Source organism: Caretta caretta, chromosome 7 (assembly GCF_965140235.1).
Source record: "Caretta caretta isolate rCarCar2 chromosome 7, rCarCar1.hap1, whole genome shotgun sequence".
Taxonomy (NCBI): Eukaryota; Metazoa; Chordata; order Testudines; family Cheloniidae; genus Caretta; species Caretta caretta.
The window spans coordinates 19,156,173-19,173,469 of record NC_134212.1 but is presented as its reverse complement, the minus strand read 5'-3'; the positions used below and the strand labels follow the sequence as shown (position 1 = coordinate 19,173,469).

General features: G+C 48.6%; 2 protein-coding genes across 2 annotated transcripts in view; one reads left to right on the top strand and one right to left on the bottom strand.

Annotated features, from left to right (window-relative positions):
• Nucleotides 1-7,100, top strand: part of PLXND1 (plexin D1) — a 123,647-nt gene extending 116,547 nt beyond the window's left edge. The window contains exons 35-36 of the mRNA XM_048858075.2: nucleotides 2,518-2,592; nucleotides 4,306-7,100. Of these exons, the coding sequence (XP_048714032.2) occupies nucleotides 2,518-2,592; nucleotides 4,306-4,422 (192 nt within the window). The 3' untranslated portion in view covers nucleotides 4,423-7,100. The remainder of the gene's footprint in view (nucleotides 1-2,517; nucleotides 2,593-4,305) is intronic.
• Nucleotides 7,101-12,697: 5,597 nt separating this feature from the next.
• H1-8 (H1.8 linker histone) lies at nucleotides 12,698-17,267 on the bottom strand. Its single transcript, XM_048857231.2, has 5 exons — nucleotides 17,252-17,267; nucleotides 15,926-16,209; nucleotides 15,022-15,160; nucleotides 13,540-13,598; nucleotides 12,698-13,159 (listed from the first exon to the last, which is right to left on the bottom strand). The coding sequence occupies exons 1-5, from the start codon at nucleotides 17,265-17,267 to the stop codon at nucleotides 12,698-12,700; spliced, it is 960 nt and encodes a 319-aa protein (XP_048713188.2).
• Between the last annotated feature and the right edge of the window lie 30 nt (nucleotides 17,268-17,297).

Here is a 17,297-nt window from a genome sequence, read left to right as displayed (position 1 = left end):
CTAATGCTGAAGCTGGAACAGAAAGGGAAAAATCATTTCTCCTCTCTCTATATAAATGTAGAGCTAGATCCACTAACTCCACTTTCTCCAGCTGCAACCTTCAAATTGTCAGGGATTGGCCCTGTTTATTTGCCCTAAAGAGGAGCATGGTAGGAATGAGTGACGTGCTGCTGTGAAGACAGGAGAATTCTGATGAACTAAAAGACAGTTGATTCTGAAGCTAAGACTCTCTCTAAGCACATCAGTGTAGACCAGTATGTCCCTGCACTGGGAGTGAACAAACTTGGGTTCTGTACCCAGGTCTGCCAGTGTCTTTGTTTGTGATTTCACTGCTAAGTGCTTCAGTTTCCCCCTCTATAAAATTAGAATAATAGAGCTGGCCTGAGAACAGTAATTCCAGTTTGCAGAGGATTTGGAATGAAAACAAAATTTTGATGTTCTCCATGAAACAAATTTAAAAAAAATTGATTTGGAACACTGAATATCTTTTGAATATCCAATGAAACATTCCATTTAGATTTTTTTTTTTTAACAAAACTTTGCCTGGCAGGCTGCCAAAGCGCTGGGAGCCAGGTCTCCCATGGCTCCGAGGCCTGCTGGCTACCCAAGCACCCTGCTCTTGGGAGTTGGAAGCCCAGGGAACCAGCTTCCCAAAGAGTCTAGAAGCCCTGAGGTCCCCAATTCAGAGGCAATCTGCCTGATGAGCTACTGGGAAGCTGGGCAGGTGAGCTAGGAAACCAGGCATGTTTCAAAACCTGCCTGGCAGTCACGTTTGCTGCCTGGGTTCCATCGGCGCTTCATCAAAATAGAACCAGCTCCACAAAAGCATTTCAGTTAACAAATCTGCAAATTCCAATGAAAGATATTTTGTCAGAAGTTTCCCGACCAGCTCTTTCTGACCCACTTCTGTGATGTGCTTGGAGATTGTGGAAGGGTTGACACGTGGCTGGCATGCCCTCTCATGGCTGGGCAGGCATAGCGGCTTTTTCCTCCCTAGCGCCTCTACCAACAGATACTCAGCTCTCACTGTAGTCTGTCTTGTCTCACAATTCAGCCCTCTGGCCAGGTCACCATTAAGTTCCACCCTTTCCGGGATAACAAGAAGTCCAACCAGAGTCTAAACCTTTCATCTGGTCTTTGGCCCTCAAATCTGGGTCGCATCATCTCTACAGCCCTTCACTCAGGGTTTTCAGTTGTCCTTCGCCACTTCTCAGGGGCCTCTTACCACCTTCCCAGTGGCTGGTAGGGAAACCCAGTCCAGGGACCCTATAACCCCAAGTTTGCTCCACCAGCCTCCTTGCTGCTGCCTCCCTGGACTTCTTCCTACTATAGCCATTTTTCCCCCAAGCTTTCTCCCCAGCCCCTTTGCAGGCTCTTATAGGGCCAGTGCCTCCCAGGGCTCGCTCCCTGGAGGTCTGGTTCCTGCTCTTGACTGTTTTCCCGATCCACTGCAACCCTTGCATCAGAGGGTAGCATTAAACTCCCCAGGCCTCCATGGCTACAAGTTTTATCCCTGCTAAGCTGCTTCAGGATCACCCGCCTGCTCTTGGGTTTGGCCTCTTCCTGGTGGAGCCAGTTCTTCCCCTTTATCTCCAGGCCCAGCTATCCAACAGGGACACCCAAAACCATCAAAACTGCTAAACTCAACTGCTGTGTCCTGGTCCTCTGCTCTCTGCCACCAAAAGAGTGACTACAGCGTTCTTCCTTCACTCCCTGCAGACCCCTTCTGCCCTCGACTTGCTCCCTTTAGAGAGCCAACCAGCTCCTCCCCAGCTGGGCTTCAGCTTTAATGAGTCCTGGCCCACCCTTCACAGAATCATAGAATATTAGGGTTGGAAGAGACCTCAGGAGGTCATGTAGTCCAATCCCCTGCTCAAACCAGGACCAATCCCCAACTAAATCATCCCAGCCAGGGCTTTGTCAAGCCTGACCTTAAAAACCTCTAAGGATGGAGATTCCACCACCTCCCTAGGTAACCCATTCCAGTGCTTCACCACCCTCCTAATGAACTAGTTTTTCCTAATATCTAACCTAGCCCCCGCCCTTCAAATTGAGACCATTGCTTCTTGTTCTGTCATCTGCCACCACTGAGAACAGCCTAGCTCCATCCTCTTTGGAACCTGCCTTCAGCTAGTTGAAGGCTGCTATCACATGCAACCAGGTGGGTTAATTGGGATATACAGAGAGCTACAGATGAATGGTGCTATATAGTATTATTAAAATGGTGCCAAATTCATCCCTGGCATAAACAAATGCCACTCCCAGTGTAATCTGTGGAGGTGGGCCCTGTTTGTGAGAGGAATAAATTTTGGCCTTTGCCTCTGAAGTCACTAAACAAGTATAACATATAGCTTGAATAACGTAGATGGGAACAAGAGTCCAAGCATTTTGATCCAGTGTTAACTTAGAGCAAATCAGAGCTAAGCCTTTTATTACTCCAGTTGCTTTCTGTTGAATGGACTAGATTCCTGCATTTGGACTAATATTCCTTCCCTGTTTGTTTTATCTTTTATGAAGAAATATCGGAATGAGTTTAACACCAACGTGGCCATGGCTGAAATATATAAATATGCCAAAAGATACCGCACTCAGGTAAGCAGCTTAATTTGTCAGGAGGTGAAGTCAGTGCTCAGCATTCCAGGTAACTGTGGGGAAATATCTGATGTCCTTTTGTATGCAATATTGGTGCAGCCATGTCAGGGCAGGTCTACACTATGGCAGGGATCAATGCTCTGAGATCAAGCCACCGGCCGTCAATTTAGCGGGTCTAGTAAAGACCCTCCAAATCGACTGCGGCTCACTCTCCAGTCAATCCCTGTACTCCTCCCACAACGAGAAGAGTAAGGTAAGTCGTCGGGAGATTTTCTTCCACCTCAGTCTCAAGATATTAGAGAGACAAGGTGGGTGAGGTAATATCTTTTATTGGACCAACTTCTATGGGTGAGAGAAACAAGCTTTCGAGCTTTACAGAGCTCTTCAGGTCTGGGAAACGTTCTCAGACTGTCACAGCTAAATGCAAGGAGGAACAGATTGCTCAGCATAAGTAGTTAACACATATTTCAGGGGTCTATTCAAGATGAGGTGGTGCATTAACACCCCTCCAGACATAGGGGGGAAAGAAACTGGAGGGGTGGGAGAGGTAGCTGTGGGGGGGAGGGTTGTTAGTGGGCTATAAATTGTTTTAATAAACCATAAATCCAGTCTCTCTATTCAGTCCATGATTTTTAGTGTCTAGCAGAGTTATGCTTTAAGCTTAAATTCATAACTTTGCTAGATTCTAAAAACCATGGACCAAATAGAGCCACTGGATTACAACAATCCCAGACCTGAAGAAGAGCTCTGTGTAATCTCAAAGGTTTGTCTCTTTCACCAGCAGAAGTTAGTCCAATAAAAGCTATTACCTTCCTTACCTTGTCTCTCTGATGTCCTTTTGTGATTTATCAGTCAAGTGTCTTACCTGCCCTCAGTCCCACCGAAAAGAGTCCGAACAAGGAAGAGACTGTTCTTTGTCACTGATGGAATGGCCTTAGCTGAGGATCTAGGATGTCCATATCTATCTAGTCTCTCTCTCTCTCTGTGTCTCCCCTCAGCCCTCTCTCTCTCCTTCCTGTAAAGTCAGTCACAGATTTTTTTAAAACCTAGGTGCATTTTCAACCCTTTTGTCAGATCACCAGAGAATTCAGAACAGGTCTCAATTTACAAGTCATTCTCCCTTCTTCTGGCCTGAAATTTGCTCTTGCAAGTGTTTGTGGATGCAAATGAGAGCATGTAGGTGGCTCCTTGTTGCACCTGCAAATCAGATAGCTAGATGTCTATGAGCCTTCACTTCCACCCACAGTTAATTGTCCCCAGAAATCTATGGGTGTGGAAAAGGAGGCCCAGGTGAGCCCCCCTTTAAAAAGCAGGCCTAATGCAGTCCTATTTGTTTTACAGTGCACTAGCCCAGCCCTGAGGTGGCAGCTTACACTCTCTCTCTCTCTCTCTCTCTCTCTCTCTCCAATCCCTTGGCTGATTGGAAGACCAGTAACCTATTCTCATCTGATCTGAGCACTGTTTGGCAAGGATGGCTGAAAGTGAAATGTAGCCTGGATCAGTCAGTAATCTGTGGCTCCAAAAATGCATAAAGAACAGCGGGGGGGATGCTGAAAAAGGCCAGTGACAGGGCAAATAACCCCCTCCTCCACACCTCATCAGGGCAGTAGGCCCAGATGGTTCATCCTTTTCCCCACACCACCTGTTTGGAACACAGAAAGGGCAAGGCTGGTGCATGTCGCATTAATCGCTTCACTGCTTTTGCTCCTGCAGATAGTGAATGCCCTGGACTCCAACCCCACCACGAGACGCACACAGCTGCAGCACAAGTTTGAGCAAGTGATCGCCCTCATGGAGGACAATATTTATGAGTGCTGCAGTGAGGCCTAGGGGGTGCTCTGGACTGAACCCACTCCTGGAAATGACCTTCTCTGTAGTGCACTGTCCACTAGGGAACAAGCCTTTAAACAAAATATATACATGTAGATATATATTTGATTGTCTTTTACGGTAACTCTGTCACCACATTGTTGGTGGGCATGGCCATTGGTGAGATGAGCCAGCAAGGGCTGAGAAGCCACCGAACAACGTTTCAGATAGCTTCAAATCCCTTTCGTTGATCTGCACTGCATTGTGCCCATAATTTATTTGCTCTTTCAAGCCGGAACTAAAGACGTGCCACTTACTATTTTCCTCTAACCTGCGTGTGAGCAGCCATCAACTCCCTGCATTCCTGCTTCCAGAGAGACTCCTTGCAGACTAGAGCCCAGGCTAGGCAAGTGATAATGATGGATGCAAAGCAGCGGGGAAGCCTCAGGGAGTGATGAATGGAGATTTCAAAGGCTATTGGAGCAGCTGCAGAACTCCCTTAACTGTACCCCTCTTACTTCTGTATGTTTTAAATACCAGGGACTCCGTTTACTGTACACCATCTGCTGCATTAGACGTGTTTTGTGCCTTTTATTTTTGTACTGTATGTGTAAACATAACCACTCCATCTGCAACTTGTGCCAGGTGGGGAACTCATGGACTAGACAGTGAGATTGCTTCCGAAGTAGTCAAGACATGCGAAAGCACTTTACCCCTAACGGAAATGGTAATTATCTAGCTGGAAGGATTGTATTGTCCATTTGACAATGTCAGAGAGGAACAAAGCGGGGCAGCTGTTCCCACTTCCCCAAGTTTCCCAGATGTTTGTGCACACACCGAACTAGAGTTGACAAATATCCCCTAAATAGCCACTTTTCATCCAGCTGGTCACAGGAATAATTTTACCTAGAAGTAAAAGGAAAAGATACATTAGGGGTCAAAGGGAAAAGTTTCCTTCCCTTTATACCATTTTTCCTGTCTTCCTGCATGCACAACCCACAACTGAATTCTTCTCTCAGTGTAAACCTGAAGTAATGCCCATGAGTTTAACTTGTTATTTAGTGTCTACACGGGTGGAACAGTGCAGAATTGGCCAAAGCTGTGCTCCCAGTGTCAGGTAGACCCCTCTGAACATCAGCAGCTGTGAGTTATACTCCTGGGCCTGGTGAAAATGTAGGACGTTGTGATGGAGATAAACTAAATCAAGGCCAGTATTATGGGTCTGTTCCTAAAACAGCTTCTGGTCTTGCTGTGTCTGGCATGCTGATGGCCACAGCTATTGACTTTAAATGAATGGAAGGTTATTGCTGTATCAGCCCAAACAGCATCAAAGACAATTTACTGTGACTCCAAACGCCTTTTACAGAATTAGCCTATCTAGCAATTCCTGCAAGCTGGAATGACTCCACCTATTTTGGGCTATTGCGGGACAAAGTCTGCCCTCGGTTAACCCAGTGTAAAGTGAGAGTAAGTCCATTTAAGTCACTCCAAGTCAATGGAGTCACATGCCTGTAAAGCTGGAGTAACTGCTGTGCATTGGAGCAACTTTGCTGGATTTACACTGGTATAATAGAAAAATTTCACCCTAACTTTACTGTCCCAGATTCCTTTATGTTGCTTGCAGAAGGGCAGTGCTTTGGAATACAAGCTTCCTTGCTGCCCATCAGTGAAGGACCACAACACAATTCCATGGCTCCCTTTTAGAGATGGAGCTTTCGCTAGCTGCACATACCAGAAGCCAGCACACGAATGCAAGAAAAGCCAAACTGCCCATGAAATCCAAATCCAGTTTGACACCAAACTTTCATACTCCCAAAAATACAAAAAAAGATACTACCTCACCCAAGGCAGGGTTTAAAGGGGAATCTCCACAATGCACATGGCTGCCGTCTGGTCACTTTGCTAAGAATCAACCTGGCAGTGAGCTACTTTGGTTCAACCAAAAAAATCCCCTGGCTCGATCATAGCCAGGGCCTCTGTCACAAATGCCTTGAGTATAGACTATTTCTATGGGGATTTGGAGCATCACAGCTGATTTTATATTATATATATTTTAAAAATTACACACTTTATTGGGGGTGGGGAGAAGGAAGAGAAAGACTTAACCAGAACTGCAGAAAAGTACATACACTGTGGAAGTCTAACTGTAGTTGCTGAATAAGTGACTTCAGCCTAGAAATGTTACAAATGTAGCTGGGCTACATTTTATTTTGAAAGAGATTTTTTAAAAAAACTTAATTTTTCTTCATTGAAAACTGTGAACAGCTGCCAGATACACACAGGGCCAATGCGGGGAAGCTGAAGGTGAGATGTGTCAGAGCATAGGGAGGAAGTGTGACAAAGGGGTGCAAGGGGCCATTCCCATGAGGTGGTGATCCCTGTGTTGAAACACTGGGAAGGTAACAGGCTAATTAGTGTCAAGCTATGGATCTGCTCCAGGTGCTGTGGTTGGCGAGCATGCCTTATGGCCTATGCTTAATTTAATCTTTTTTCCAAAGCAAAAAAAAAAAAAAGGAAACATGCTCTTCGGTTCAATCCTTCGGAAGGAACAGAGCTTGAGGGGTGGATGCATTGCCTTGAACCCTGATCCTTTGTAATATATTTTTAACTTTGTCATGTATTTGTCGGTGTGGTTCTCTTACCTGCTATTTGGTGGAATCTTTGAAAACTTATCTTTGTAATAAAACATGGTGATCAAACATGTGGGAAAGTTTTTGGCCAACAGCATTTGGAAAAAAAAATTCTGCACAGGGCATACATCATAACAGTTGCCTCGCTGCATGGCGTCTCCTACACCAGAGGTGGGCAAACTATGGCCTGCAGGCCACATCTGGCCTATGGGACCGTCTTGCCCAGCCCTTGAGCTCCCAGCCCAGGAGGCTAGCCCCTGGCCCCTCCCCTACTGTCCCCCCTCCCCCGTAGCCTCAGCTTGCCATGCCGCCGGCGGTCTGGGTGGCGGGGCTGCGAGCTCCTGCCAGGCAGCACGGCTGCAAGAGCCGCTGGCCTGCCCCGGTGCTCTAGACTGCGCGGTGGCGTGGCTGCCAGTCCTGGTGCTCTGAGCGGCATGGTAAGGGAGTGGGTGGATAAGGGTCAGTGGCTCCTGGAGGGCAGTCAGGGGGCAGGTGGATAGGTGTGGGAGTCCCAGGGGGCCTGTCGGGGGGGGAGGGGGGCAGGAAGTCCCAGGAGGGGGTGGTCAGGGGACAAGGAGCGGGGGGGGGTTGGATGGGTCAGAGGTTCTGAGTGGGGCAGTAAGTAGGAGGGGACGGATTGGGGGGCCAGGCTGTTTGGAGAGGCACAGCCCTCCCTACCCAGCTGTCCATATGGTTTCAGAACCCCGCTGTGGCCCTCAGGCCAAAAAGTTTGCCCACCCCTGTCCTTCATGGAGGAATTTATTTGCACACGGGTTGAGAGAAGCATGGTATCACATACCCCAACATCAAGCCCTCGCTCAGAGGTAGAATCCCTCACGCTATGGTTTTTAAGCTAGGGTGCTCAGACATCCCGCTGTTATCAGGACTGTTCCACTATTAGTGGCTGTATCTTATATATACACAACTGTAAACGCCCCCACCTGGGGAAAGAAAGGTTGTGTCCTGATTTTTCACACTTGCTCACTGGTCACCTTATGTTATGCTTCCAAAAGTGAGAAAGATGGCTGCATTCTACTGCACAGGGCTGGATATTTTCATCATATCTAAGCATTTATATGACAGACAGGTTATAGCTACATCGGTTTATAAACACGAGTGAGTGCTCAGCTCCCACGCTACTATGAAATCTCATGCAAACATAAAAAGGCGATGATCCCCTCCATTTCCTGTCAGCTAAGGCCAGCCCCAAACAGTGGCCATATCTACTCAAGAGCCTGCCACCTGGTCGACTCCTCAGTCCTGAGTTAGGCACCCCGACAGTCCCCACATAGGTGCTTAGCTCTCCTCCATGCAGTAAGGCTGGGAGCCTCAGAAGCCCCCAGGCTGAGTGGGGAGATGAGTAAACTAGCCCAGAGTGAAATGCAGAAGAACAAAGAGGAGCTTAGACCTAGATCCTCAAAAGATATTTAAGCACCTGTCAAACATCCAGCGAAGGGTAGCATAAAATCCCTCCTTTACCTGTAAGGGATTAAGAAGCTCAAATAACATGCGTGGCACCTGACCAAAAGGCCCAAAAAGGGAATAAGATCCTTTCAAATCTGGCCAGTGGGGGCTTTATTTGTGTTCTCTTTGTTGTTCTTTCTCAGGACAAAGAGACCAAGCACGTAATCCAGCTCCTACTGAAATGATACATCTAAAATTACAGAAATCGTAAGTAATAGCAAGGAAATGTGTTAGATTATCTGTTGTTTTAGCTTGTGAATTTTCTCTATGCTAAGAGGGAGGTTTAGTCCTGTTTTTTGTAACTTTGAAGTTGAGCCTAGAGGGAAATCCTCTGTGTTTTAAATCTTTTTATTACCCTGTAAAATTACCTTCCATCCTGATTTTACAGAGTTACTTTTTACTTTATTATAAAGCTCTTCTTTTAAGAACCTGATTGATTTTTAGTTTCCTAAAAAGCCACAGGTCAGGTCTGTGCTCACTTGGTTAACCTATTGGTTGGTATATTATTCTCAAGCCCCCCCCGGAAAGGGGGTGAAGGGACTTGGGGGGATATTTTGAGGAAATAGGAACTCCAAGTGGTCCTTTTCCTGAATCTTTGTCTAAATCACTTGGTGGTGGCAGCAATACCGTCCAAGGACAAGGAAAGGATTTGTGCCTTGGGGAAGTTTTTAACCTAAGCTGGTAGAAATAAGCTTGGGGGGGGGGTTCATGCGAGTCCCCACATCTGTACCCCAGAGCGGGGAGGGAACCCTGACAGCACCTGACTACCATTGATCTGTGCTGAGTTCTCAACTGTGAGCCCACTCCTGGCACCTAAGCAGCTGACCTGTCCTAGGTAGCCAACATGCAAAGAGACACATGCACACAAGATAGTTAATAGCCTGGTTTCAAGTCCCTGCTCCACATAAATCAGGTAGAGCAGGCATTTGAACTTAGGTCTCCCACATCCCAGCTGCGTCCCCTCATCACTTTTGACACACACACTCACACTCCAGACCTGCCTGCCCTGGCTGTCTTTGTGCCAAGTAGCAGGTCATAGATATGCTCTGAGAACCCCTGCAGGATTGGCCCCCTGGTCATGAGCTAGGCAACAGAGCACCCAGATAGGGGAGAAAAAAAAAAAATCTTACTTTGGGGCACCCAAGAGCCAGGGGTTGTGGTGTCAGTGAGCACTCCAAGCAGCTTGTTAGCCGTGGGCAGCACCTCAGCAGTGGTTTTGAGAATGCCCGTGACACCTCACATTGCCACCTTGGTAATATTTAAGAAACGGACACACCATCATGAGTGCTGGAACCTCCCCTGCCCCATCTCTCCTCCCCCCCGCCCCCAATCACTCACTGATTTCCCCTCTCACCCCCCACCACCTGGGGCAGGAGGGACTCACCTGCAGAGCTGGGGCTGGGAGCTGCAGCTAGGGTTGCCAGGTGTTTGGTTTTTTTTACCGGCACACCCAGTCAAAAAGGTACCCCGGCAGCTCTGGTCAGCACCGCTGCCCATGCTGTTAGAAGTCCAGTCAGCAGCACAGGGGGGCTAAGGCAGGCTCCCTGTCTTCCATGGCTCTACGTGACTCCCGGAAGCAGCAGCCTATCCCCCCCTTGCTCCTACGTGTAGGGGCAGCCAGCGGGCTCCGCGTGTCGTGACCACGGCCAATGAGAGCTGCAGGAGGTGGCGATTGCAAACGCTGGCGCTCCATGTAGGGGCCCGAGGGATGGGCATGACGCTGCTTCCGGAAGCTGCCTGAGGTAAGCACCACCCCGAGACTGCACCCCTGACCCCCTCCTATGCCCCAAGCCAGCCCTGATCCCCCTCCTACCCTCCAAACCCCTTGGTCTCAACCCAGAGCATCCTCCTGCACCCCAAACCCCTCATCCCTGGCCCCATTCCAGAGCCCTCACCCCCTCCCACACCCCAACTCCCTGAGCAAGTGAGGGTGAGGAGAGCAAGCGATGGGGGAGGGGGGAAGAAATTGAGTGCGTGGGGGCAGGGCAGGGCAGGGCTGGGCATGTTCAGTTTTGTGAAAGGGGTCACCAGTACAAAAGTTTGGGAACCACTGGTTTAGTACCTTCAGCAGGGATCAGTCCACAGAGGAAGGGGCTGGGGTGGAGAAATCAAGGTACAGCAGGACAGGGGGGTTGCTCCCTAGAGCCAGGGTGGGTAAATCATGGCACAGGGGGGCAGTCCCTGGAGCAAAGGCCTGGGGAGGGGAAATCAAGGTTCAGCAGGGCCAAGGGATCTGTTCCTGGAACAAGGGGCCAGGGAGGGGAAATCGAGGCACAGTAAGGCCAAGGGGTCTGTCCCTGGAGCAAGGGGCTGGGGAAACCAGGGCACAGTGGAGTGCAGGGGGAGGAGGGATTAGTCCCTGAAGAGGGGAAAATCAGGGCAAACAGGTTGGGGATACACACACTGGTACCTACTTTGGAGCCTGCTCTGGGAGCCAGCCAGTTCTCGGTCAGGCCTGATGGCAGTGGCCAGTTACTGCAGGTAACCAGACTTTTAGCATCGGGTCAGCTGCACATTCCAGTCAGAAACTGGACACCTGGCAACCCTCCTTCCTCGGGGTCCTTATTGCTCCAGTCATTGACAAGCAACCCGCCACTAGGACCTGCTCCACATGCACCGAGAGGAACAGCAAAGGAGTTAACATTGTGGAGAAGAGCTACAGGCAGGGTGCGGAAGCAGAGCCCATTTGCCTTCTGTTTTGGTGGCTGGCAGGCTCCACTAGGAAAGGCTGGAGAGCGTCTCATTCACTGTGCTCAGGCCCCCCCAAGGACAAGGAAAGGAGACTGTGGGCTGATCCACCTCTGTGCTGTGATGCTAAGTAGTACTAACCACAGCAGAGGTTAAGGAAGAGCAGTGGCTACCCTTCCTGCCATGGAGTTCCCCCACAGAGAATACAAATTCAATTAAAGGATTGGTCCACTTGCCATTGAGTCAATTGGATGGGGGGAGCAGAGGAGAAATAAAGTTCTCTCAACTCCCTAGAACCCTATAACAGGACAAACAGCAGTTACTCTGCCTGGAGGTGGGAACACTGACCAGGTCAGTTAGAGTCTATCCAAAGCCTCTCTGCACATACACACACACAAAAATACCAGCTGCACTGTTAGACCTACCCCACCCCCTCCCCCACCACTGTGACCCATCACAAGCTTTTGCACTCTGCACAAAGACACAGATGAAGGGGGCCTAGGACATCTGTACCTACCTGGAGCTATTCCTAGTAGAAATTACAAGCCACACAGGCACCAGTATCTATTGGTGCCCTTACTAAGAAGGGCAACACACACAAGTCCCAGAGTTCAGACCTTCTAGCAAGTGGGATTTTAGCAACAGGCCACTCCTCCCCAGGGTCATGCCTAGCTAGCATGTGCTAGCTTGGCTTCTTCCTTAAGCTAGGATTTAATTGGAGGCATTCTGCCCTAATCATAGCACTAGGCTGCAGAAGTTTAGAGGCTGAACATCACTACAGCAGTGCTACATTTGTGATTGATGGCTTGGGCCCTTTCCTCAAGTTTGTATAACGAATGTAGCCCAGCAACCTAGGGGTTCATGAGGGCTGGACACCCAACACTGGCTGGAGCCAGAGGGCATGTCTGCAGAATGTGGCTGCAGTTTCAGGGATGGAGTTCCAGAATGTGAATGTATTTTGTTCATTAGCCCTATGTGATTCTCCCCCCCAACTCCTGGACTGCTGCCACACTCGCAGTTTGCTCCCTTTCACCCAACTGGCATTTATCACTGTCCTAATTACGAGGCTGGAATCCACCACAGCTGGGCTCAAGCTCAGGTTTCAACCTAGCTGGGTTTGCAGGGGGTAGGAGGGAAGAGGCAGAAGGAATTGATGCTTCGCAGTTTCCAGGGTTATGACAGGGTGTGTCAAGATGACCTGGCAGGTCCTTACCCCAGGCGGGAGGAGCAGGACTCCAGTAACAGGGTTTAGTTATTAGGATGCAGTAACTTTATTGAAGGGGGGAAAAAAAAAAAAGACGCAAGATTAAAATCAGTTAGCTTAGTTCACCGGAGATTAAAAGAGATGTTAACAGCAGTGACTGGAGCACACTTCAGCATAGTTTAAAAACCCTGTTTGGGCCCATTTAGAACCGGGAGACAGAGTGGCTGTGTTCCTCAGGCTGGAGACAGCCAGTCTGCACACGTGCCTCATCCCCCACCCAAAGCAGTTGTCCCTTCAGTGCAGGGAAGCCCTAGGTTGCTTTCTTGCTAAGCTTGCTGCCAGTTCTAGAGGCTTTACCTTCTGCATCCTTCTCTTTGCTGAAGAAAGAGCCTGTGGCTGCCTCAGGCTTCTTCCCCTTGCCTTTTGCAGGGCCCTTTGCCTCAGTCTTCCCTTTGGCAGTGGTTTTCTTTGTCCCGCCAGCTGCCTTTGCTTTGGTCGGCCCATTTCCACCTTTAGCCACCTTTGTTTTCGCAGCCCCCGCGGCCCGAGGAGCTGCCCCCTTGCCTTTGGAAGTCCTGATCTTGTCTCCATGCTCTGCCTCTGCTTTGGAGGCACCATCTGCTTCTGTGGCTGGCTTCCCTCTGGAGGTGGCTTTCTTGGTCCCAACCACCCTGGCTTGGGATGCCTCTTTCATATTTGGTTTCTTGTCACCTTTCACAATGTTTCGAGCATCACTGGGTGTCTTCAGCTTAGCAGGAGCTTTGGGCTGGGCCTACAAGAGAGTAGGATGAAGGTCACTGCAATAGCATGTACTGGGTCACCCACAAGCCTGTGCCAGTTAGTTTATTATTCTTCTAGACAGCAGCTTTGAATTCAGAAGTGCGGCCTTTATTCTGCATGGTAAGACATGCGTTTTAGAAACAGCCAATCAAGCAGTGCCAATTTCCTTCGCAGCCTGAAGAACAGAGTTAACGCTTCAGGACTCTAGAGCGGGAAGCGGTTTCCTTTCCAACATTCCCCACAGAGTCAGGAAAGTTCCTTAAGACAGGAACACACAACAGCAGCAGCTCCTAAAGCTGGTCACAAGTGAAGCACTCACAGAGCTGTGCAAGGTAGACAGATGGAATCCTTCATTTGGCAACCAGTACTTACATTAGTGGATTTTGCCTTGGCTTTCTTGCTCACAGGTTTTGGTTTCTCCTCCTTAGCATCTGTTGAGAAGATGGGAAAGAAATGACATGGATGAGTCAGTAACTTATGTTTACAAGATTGTCAATTCCATACAAGGATGATATTTAATGGTTTCTGGATCTTCCTGGCCTAAGCTTCTCAGCAAAGCTCAGGTATTATTAGTGCAGACCTAGAAGTGCCCCTGCTAATTTAACAGGAAAAATGCCTCCCTGTGGGATCAACGCAGGTCTGACATCAGATTGCATCTACAAAGCGGTCGCCCTGGCATGCTGACTCCACCTTGAAGATAGAGCAAGCTACTTGAACCCTGCACCATTGATTTAGGGGCAGATTTTTAAGGAGTTTAGGTACCGAACAAGCACCATGGAGGTTTTCAAAGCTCAGGCACTGCTGCCCAACCCCCACCCTGGTAGGTAAACACCCCACGCACTTACGTTTCCGCGGTCAAAGCGGTCTAGTTGCAGCACAGACAAATGAGAGGCTTGGAACCCTTGCTTAAACCAAAGCACCAGAGGTCCTGAAAAGCGAGCGCAACCTAGGCATGGGAATGCCTAGATTGCCAGCAGGTCCCGATCCTGTGGCCATGCTCTGAGCATGCCTAAGAGCCGTCAGACCCCACAGTAGCAGGGCTGGAGGCAGACCAATAGGATGGGGGCAGCACAGCACCCGCTTAAGAGACAGCGCAGGGAAATAGCGGAAGAGCGAGCGGTACGGAGCGTTTCAGCTGCTAGAGCATGGGCAACTTAAGCAGCTGACCAGACGTAGGGGGTCTCACCCAGGAGAGGGATGCACCGCTCTCTGGGCCATCAGGCAGGTGCACCACATCAGCCGCTTAGGCACCTAAGCCCCTCTCCTCAGCATTTCGCTCCTGGCTAATTTAGGCAGCAACCCAGCTCTGAGAAATTCATTTCTTAGGCACTTAAGGCCTAGATCCATGAGGGCACTTCAATTCTTAACTCCCATTGAAGTCAATGTGTTCTTTCGGAAGACTAGGTAACAAACTCTCCGAACTGGAGGCAACTAGGCAGCAGGCTTCTGGGCTGAGCAAACGCATAAATCCAGACATGTTCTCAGAATTGGCCATTGATTTTGGGTGCCCACCTTGATCCCAATATTCCAGAAATAATGAGCACCATTTGAAGTCAGTAGCTGCTACAAATGTTCTGAAGATCAGGCCCACAGCAGACACACAGAATACATGGCTAGTTTTCAAAGCCAGGTGTCTTTCCACCACTGCTTCCTGCAATCAGCAGTTTGGATTCTAGCTTATATACTTACTGTTGTCCGTCAAGTTCACTGCTGTACAGGGAATCCTGAAGCCCTCTCCCTGAGCACGGACATTTGTCTTCTTGGGTGGCATTAAAATTCACAGGTCTGACCTCCTTGCATACAGCTGACATCTCAGCAGGGGATGTTAGTTTAGGGGAAGGAAGCAGCCCTTACCTTTACTTCCTGCTTTTTTATCAGCAGTCACCTTGGCTTTGGGTTTCCTTGCCACCTTCTTTTCTGATTTAGGAGCCTTTTCTCCAGCTGGATCCATCTTCCTAGAATTTTTTTTAAGCTTGGGCTTTTCTGATGCCAGCTAGGAGTACAACAGAACAGAACAGTGAAACTGCTCTGCTCCCGTGCGTGCATTGAGGGTCGCTACCAAGCAACTTAGTACACTTGGTAGTGCTATACCCAGGGCCAAACAAGCACAGAAGCTTGTCTGCAGGCATTAGAAGTGTTAACTGAATTAGAGGCAGGTGGCTTACACGAGCCCTTCCCTTTGGCTGTAAAAATTTGTGTAGCATCCTCTGTAACACGACATCACAATAGGCCTTGCAGCCAAGGCTGGAGAGTAGTTGGGGATGGCACTCACTTTCTATTGTCCCATTCACCCAGCTGCATTGTAAAATCTAGTTGTCCCAGGCCCTCCCAGAGACCAAGTCATGGAAGAAATCAATATTTTCAGGGCAGAGATACCACATCTACCGATAGCCAACAACAAGCTCCTTTATGGTTTGCTCTTCAGTAATAGTACTGTGTTCTCCCACTCAGAGGGGAGGGCACCAGTCCATTGATGTTGAGGCTGTTCACAACCCTGCCTGTCCATTTAAAGAACTGGGAAGAAAAACAAAAAAAGCCACATTCCCTAGCCCAGAGTTGTCACCCATCCAGCCTCCTCTTTGAAATACTGCTTCAGAGAACATTTGGGGCACATCCCACAATGCAAAGTGTGCTGCCACCCAGTTATCTGTAGGACAGCCCTAGCCCATGCAATTGCTATACTGTTACCTAAAGCTACAGTTTCTTTAGCAGAAAATTTCCACTGAAGGTGGTCTTTGTAGAAAGCCAATTCACTCACCTTGAACCTTCCAGTTGCCCCTAATGCCAAAGAGTTTTGGGGTCTGATCAGGTAGCCATGGTCAAGACCTTTAGTCAGGGCCTTCTTCAGCAGGTATTTTAGCCTTATTGGGTCAACAGCTGGGTACTTGGCAAGGATGTAGCGCTTGATGGCTATGACAGAGGTGCCTTTTTTCTCATTTTGGGCCTTCAGAGCTTCAATCACCATGCTTAGAGTTGGCGGGTGGTTAGCTCTGGTCTTGTGGTCAAAGATCCTGGACATTCTGGCCACTTTTGTTACTTTAGCTGAAGAGTAAATTGAAGAGGTTGTTTACTTGTAACCAAGCACCAGTATGAATCTCCCTTTTAATTCACCACAGTTATCAGGAAAGCTAAAGTGAATTCCCAGGTGGAGAACGGACAAACCAGTTTTTATAGTAGCGTCTACAAGTCCAGCACTCCTTTGTGCTAGGCACTGTACAAACATACAGGGTACGTCTACACTGTAGTTGGAGGTGGGATTTGAAGTTTGGGAAGACATATTTGCGCTAGCTTTAAACTAACGAATGTGGCTAAAAATAGCTGTAAGGATATGGTGGTGCAGGTATCAGCATGGGCTGGTAATGCAAGTACCTCCCCAGAGTTCCAGGCAGCCTTATGCAGTCCATGCTGCTGGGTCATCACTAGTACTTCCAGCATGCTAGCTAGAGGAAAGCTAGCACCGGTATGCCTACATGAGCTGCAGATCACACCTCCAGCTGACAGGCTAAATAGGCAAAGGAAGCAGTATCAGTTACATTTTACAGGTGGGTAACTGAGGCCACAGAGTCTGCGTGATCTAGGGTCACACAAAAAGCCTAGGGGCAAGCTAGGAAGGGAACCCAAGAGTGCCCCGTCCAATGTTTAACCACACAGCCATTCTGCTTCCTATCAGGAGGCACAATTAGTAATGTTATTTATCAGAGCAACATGAAGATGCTAAAGGGCCTCTTGAACACTAGCCAGACTCCAGGAAGTTTAGACCATTTCTCTCTTAAGCCTGCTAAGCTCTGTACACACCAGCTTCTCCACAGGCTGCCCTGAGTGGAGCTCAGAGCTTTTCATCAAGCCAAAAGAGTTCAGGGGGTTAAGTAAGTTCCTTTAAATACACCAAGAGAAACCAAGTTCAGCCCCTTCCCAGAGAGGCTGCAGTTTAGTAAGAAAATAACAGTGACACAGATTGATACCTAAGAGAATTCATTTGTACCAAAGGGGATCAGAACTTTGACTTCACATTCAGTGGAGACAAAAAGATAAACAAGGAAGAAGCATGCAAATTCAGAATTTTTGTTTAAGTGTCTTTCCTTACCTGGGTTGAGGTCCATTGCAAGAAACTTTAATACTAACACTAAACT

Excerpts from the sequence above, each read along its gene's own strand:
- H1-8 (XM_048857231.2), bottom strand. Across the intron at positions 15,161-15,925 it reads GGGCAACTGGAAGGTTCAAG|CTGGCATCAGAAAAGCCCAA; the intron begins GTGAGTGAATTG and ends TTGTACTCCTAG. Across the intron at positions 13,599-15,021 it reads TAAAAAAGCAGGAAGTAAAG|ATGCTAAGGAGGAGAAACCA; the intron begins GTAAGGGCTGCT and ends TCTTCTCAACAG.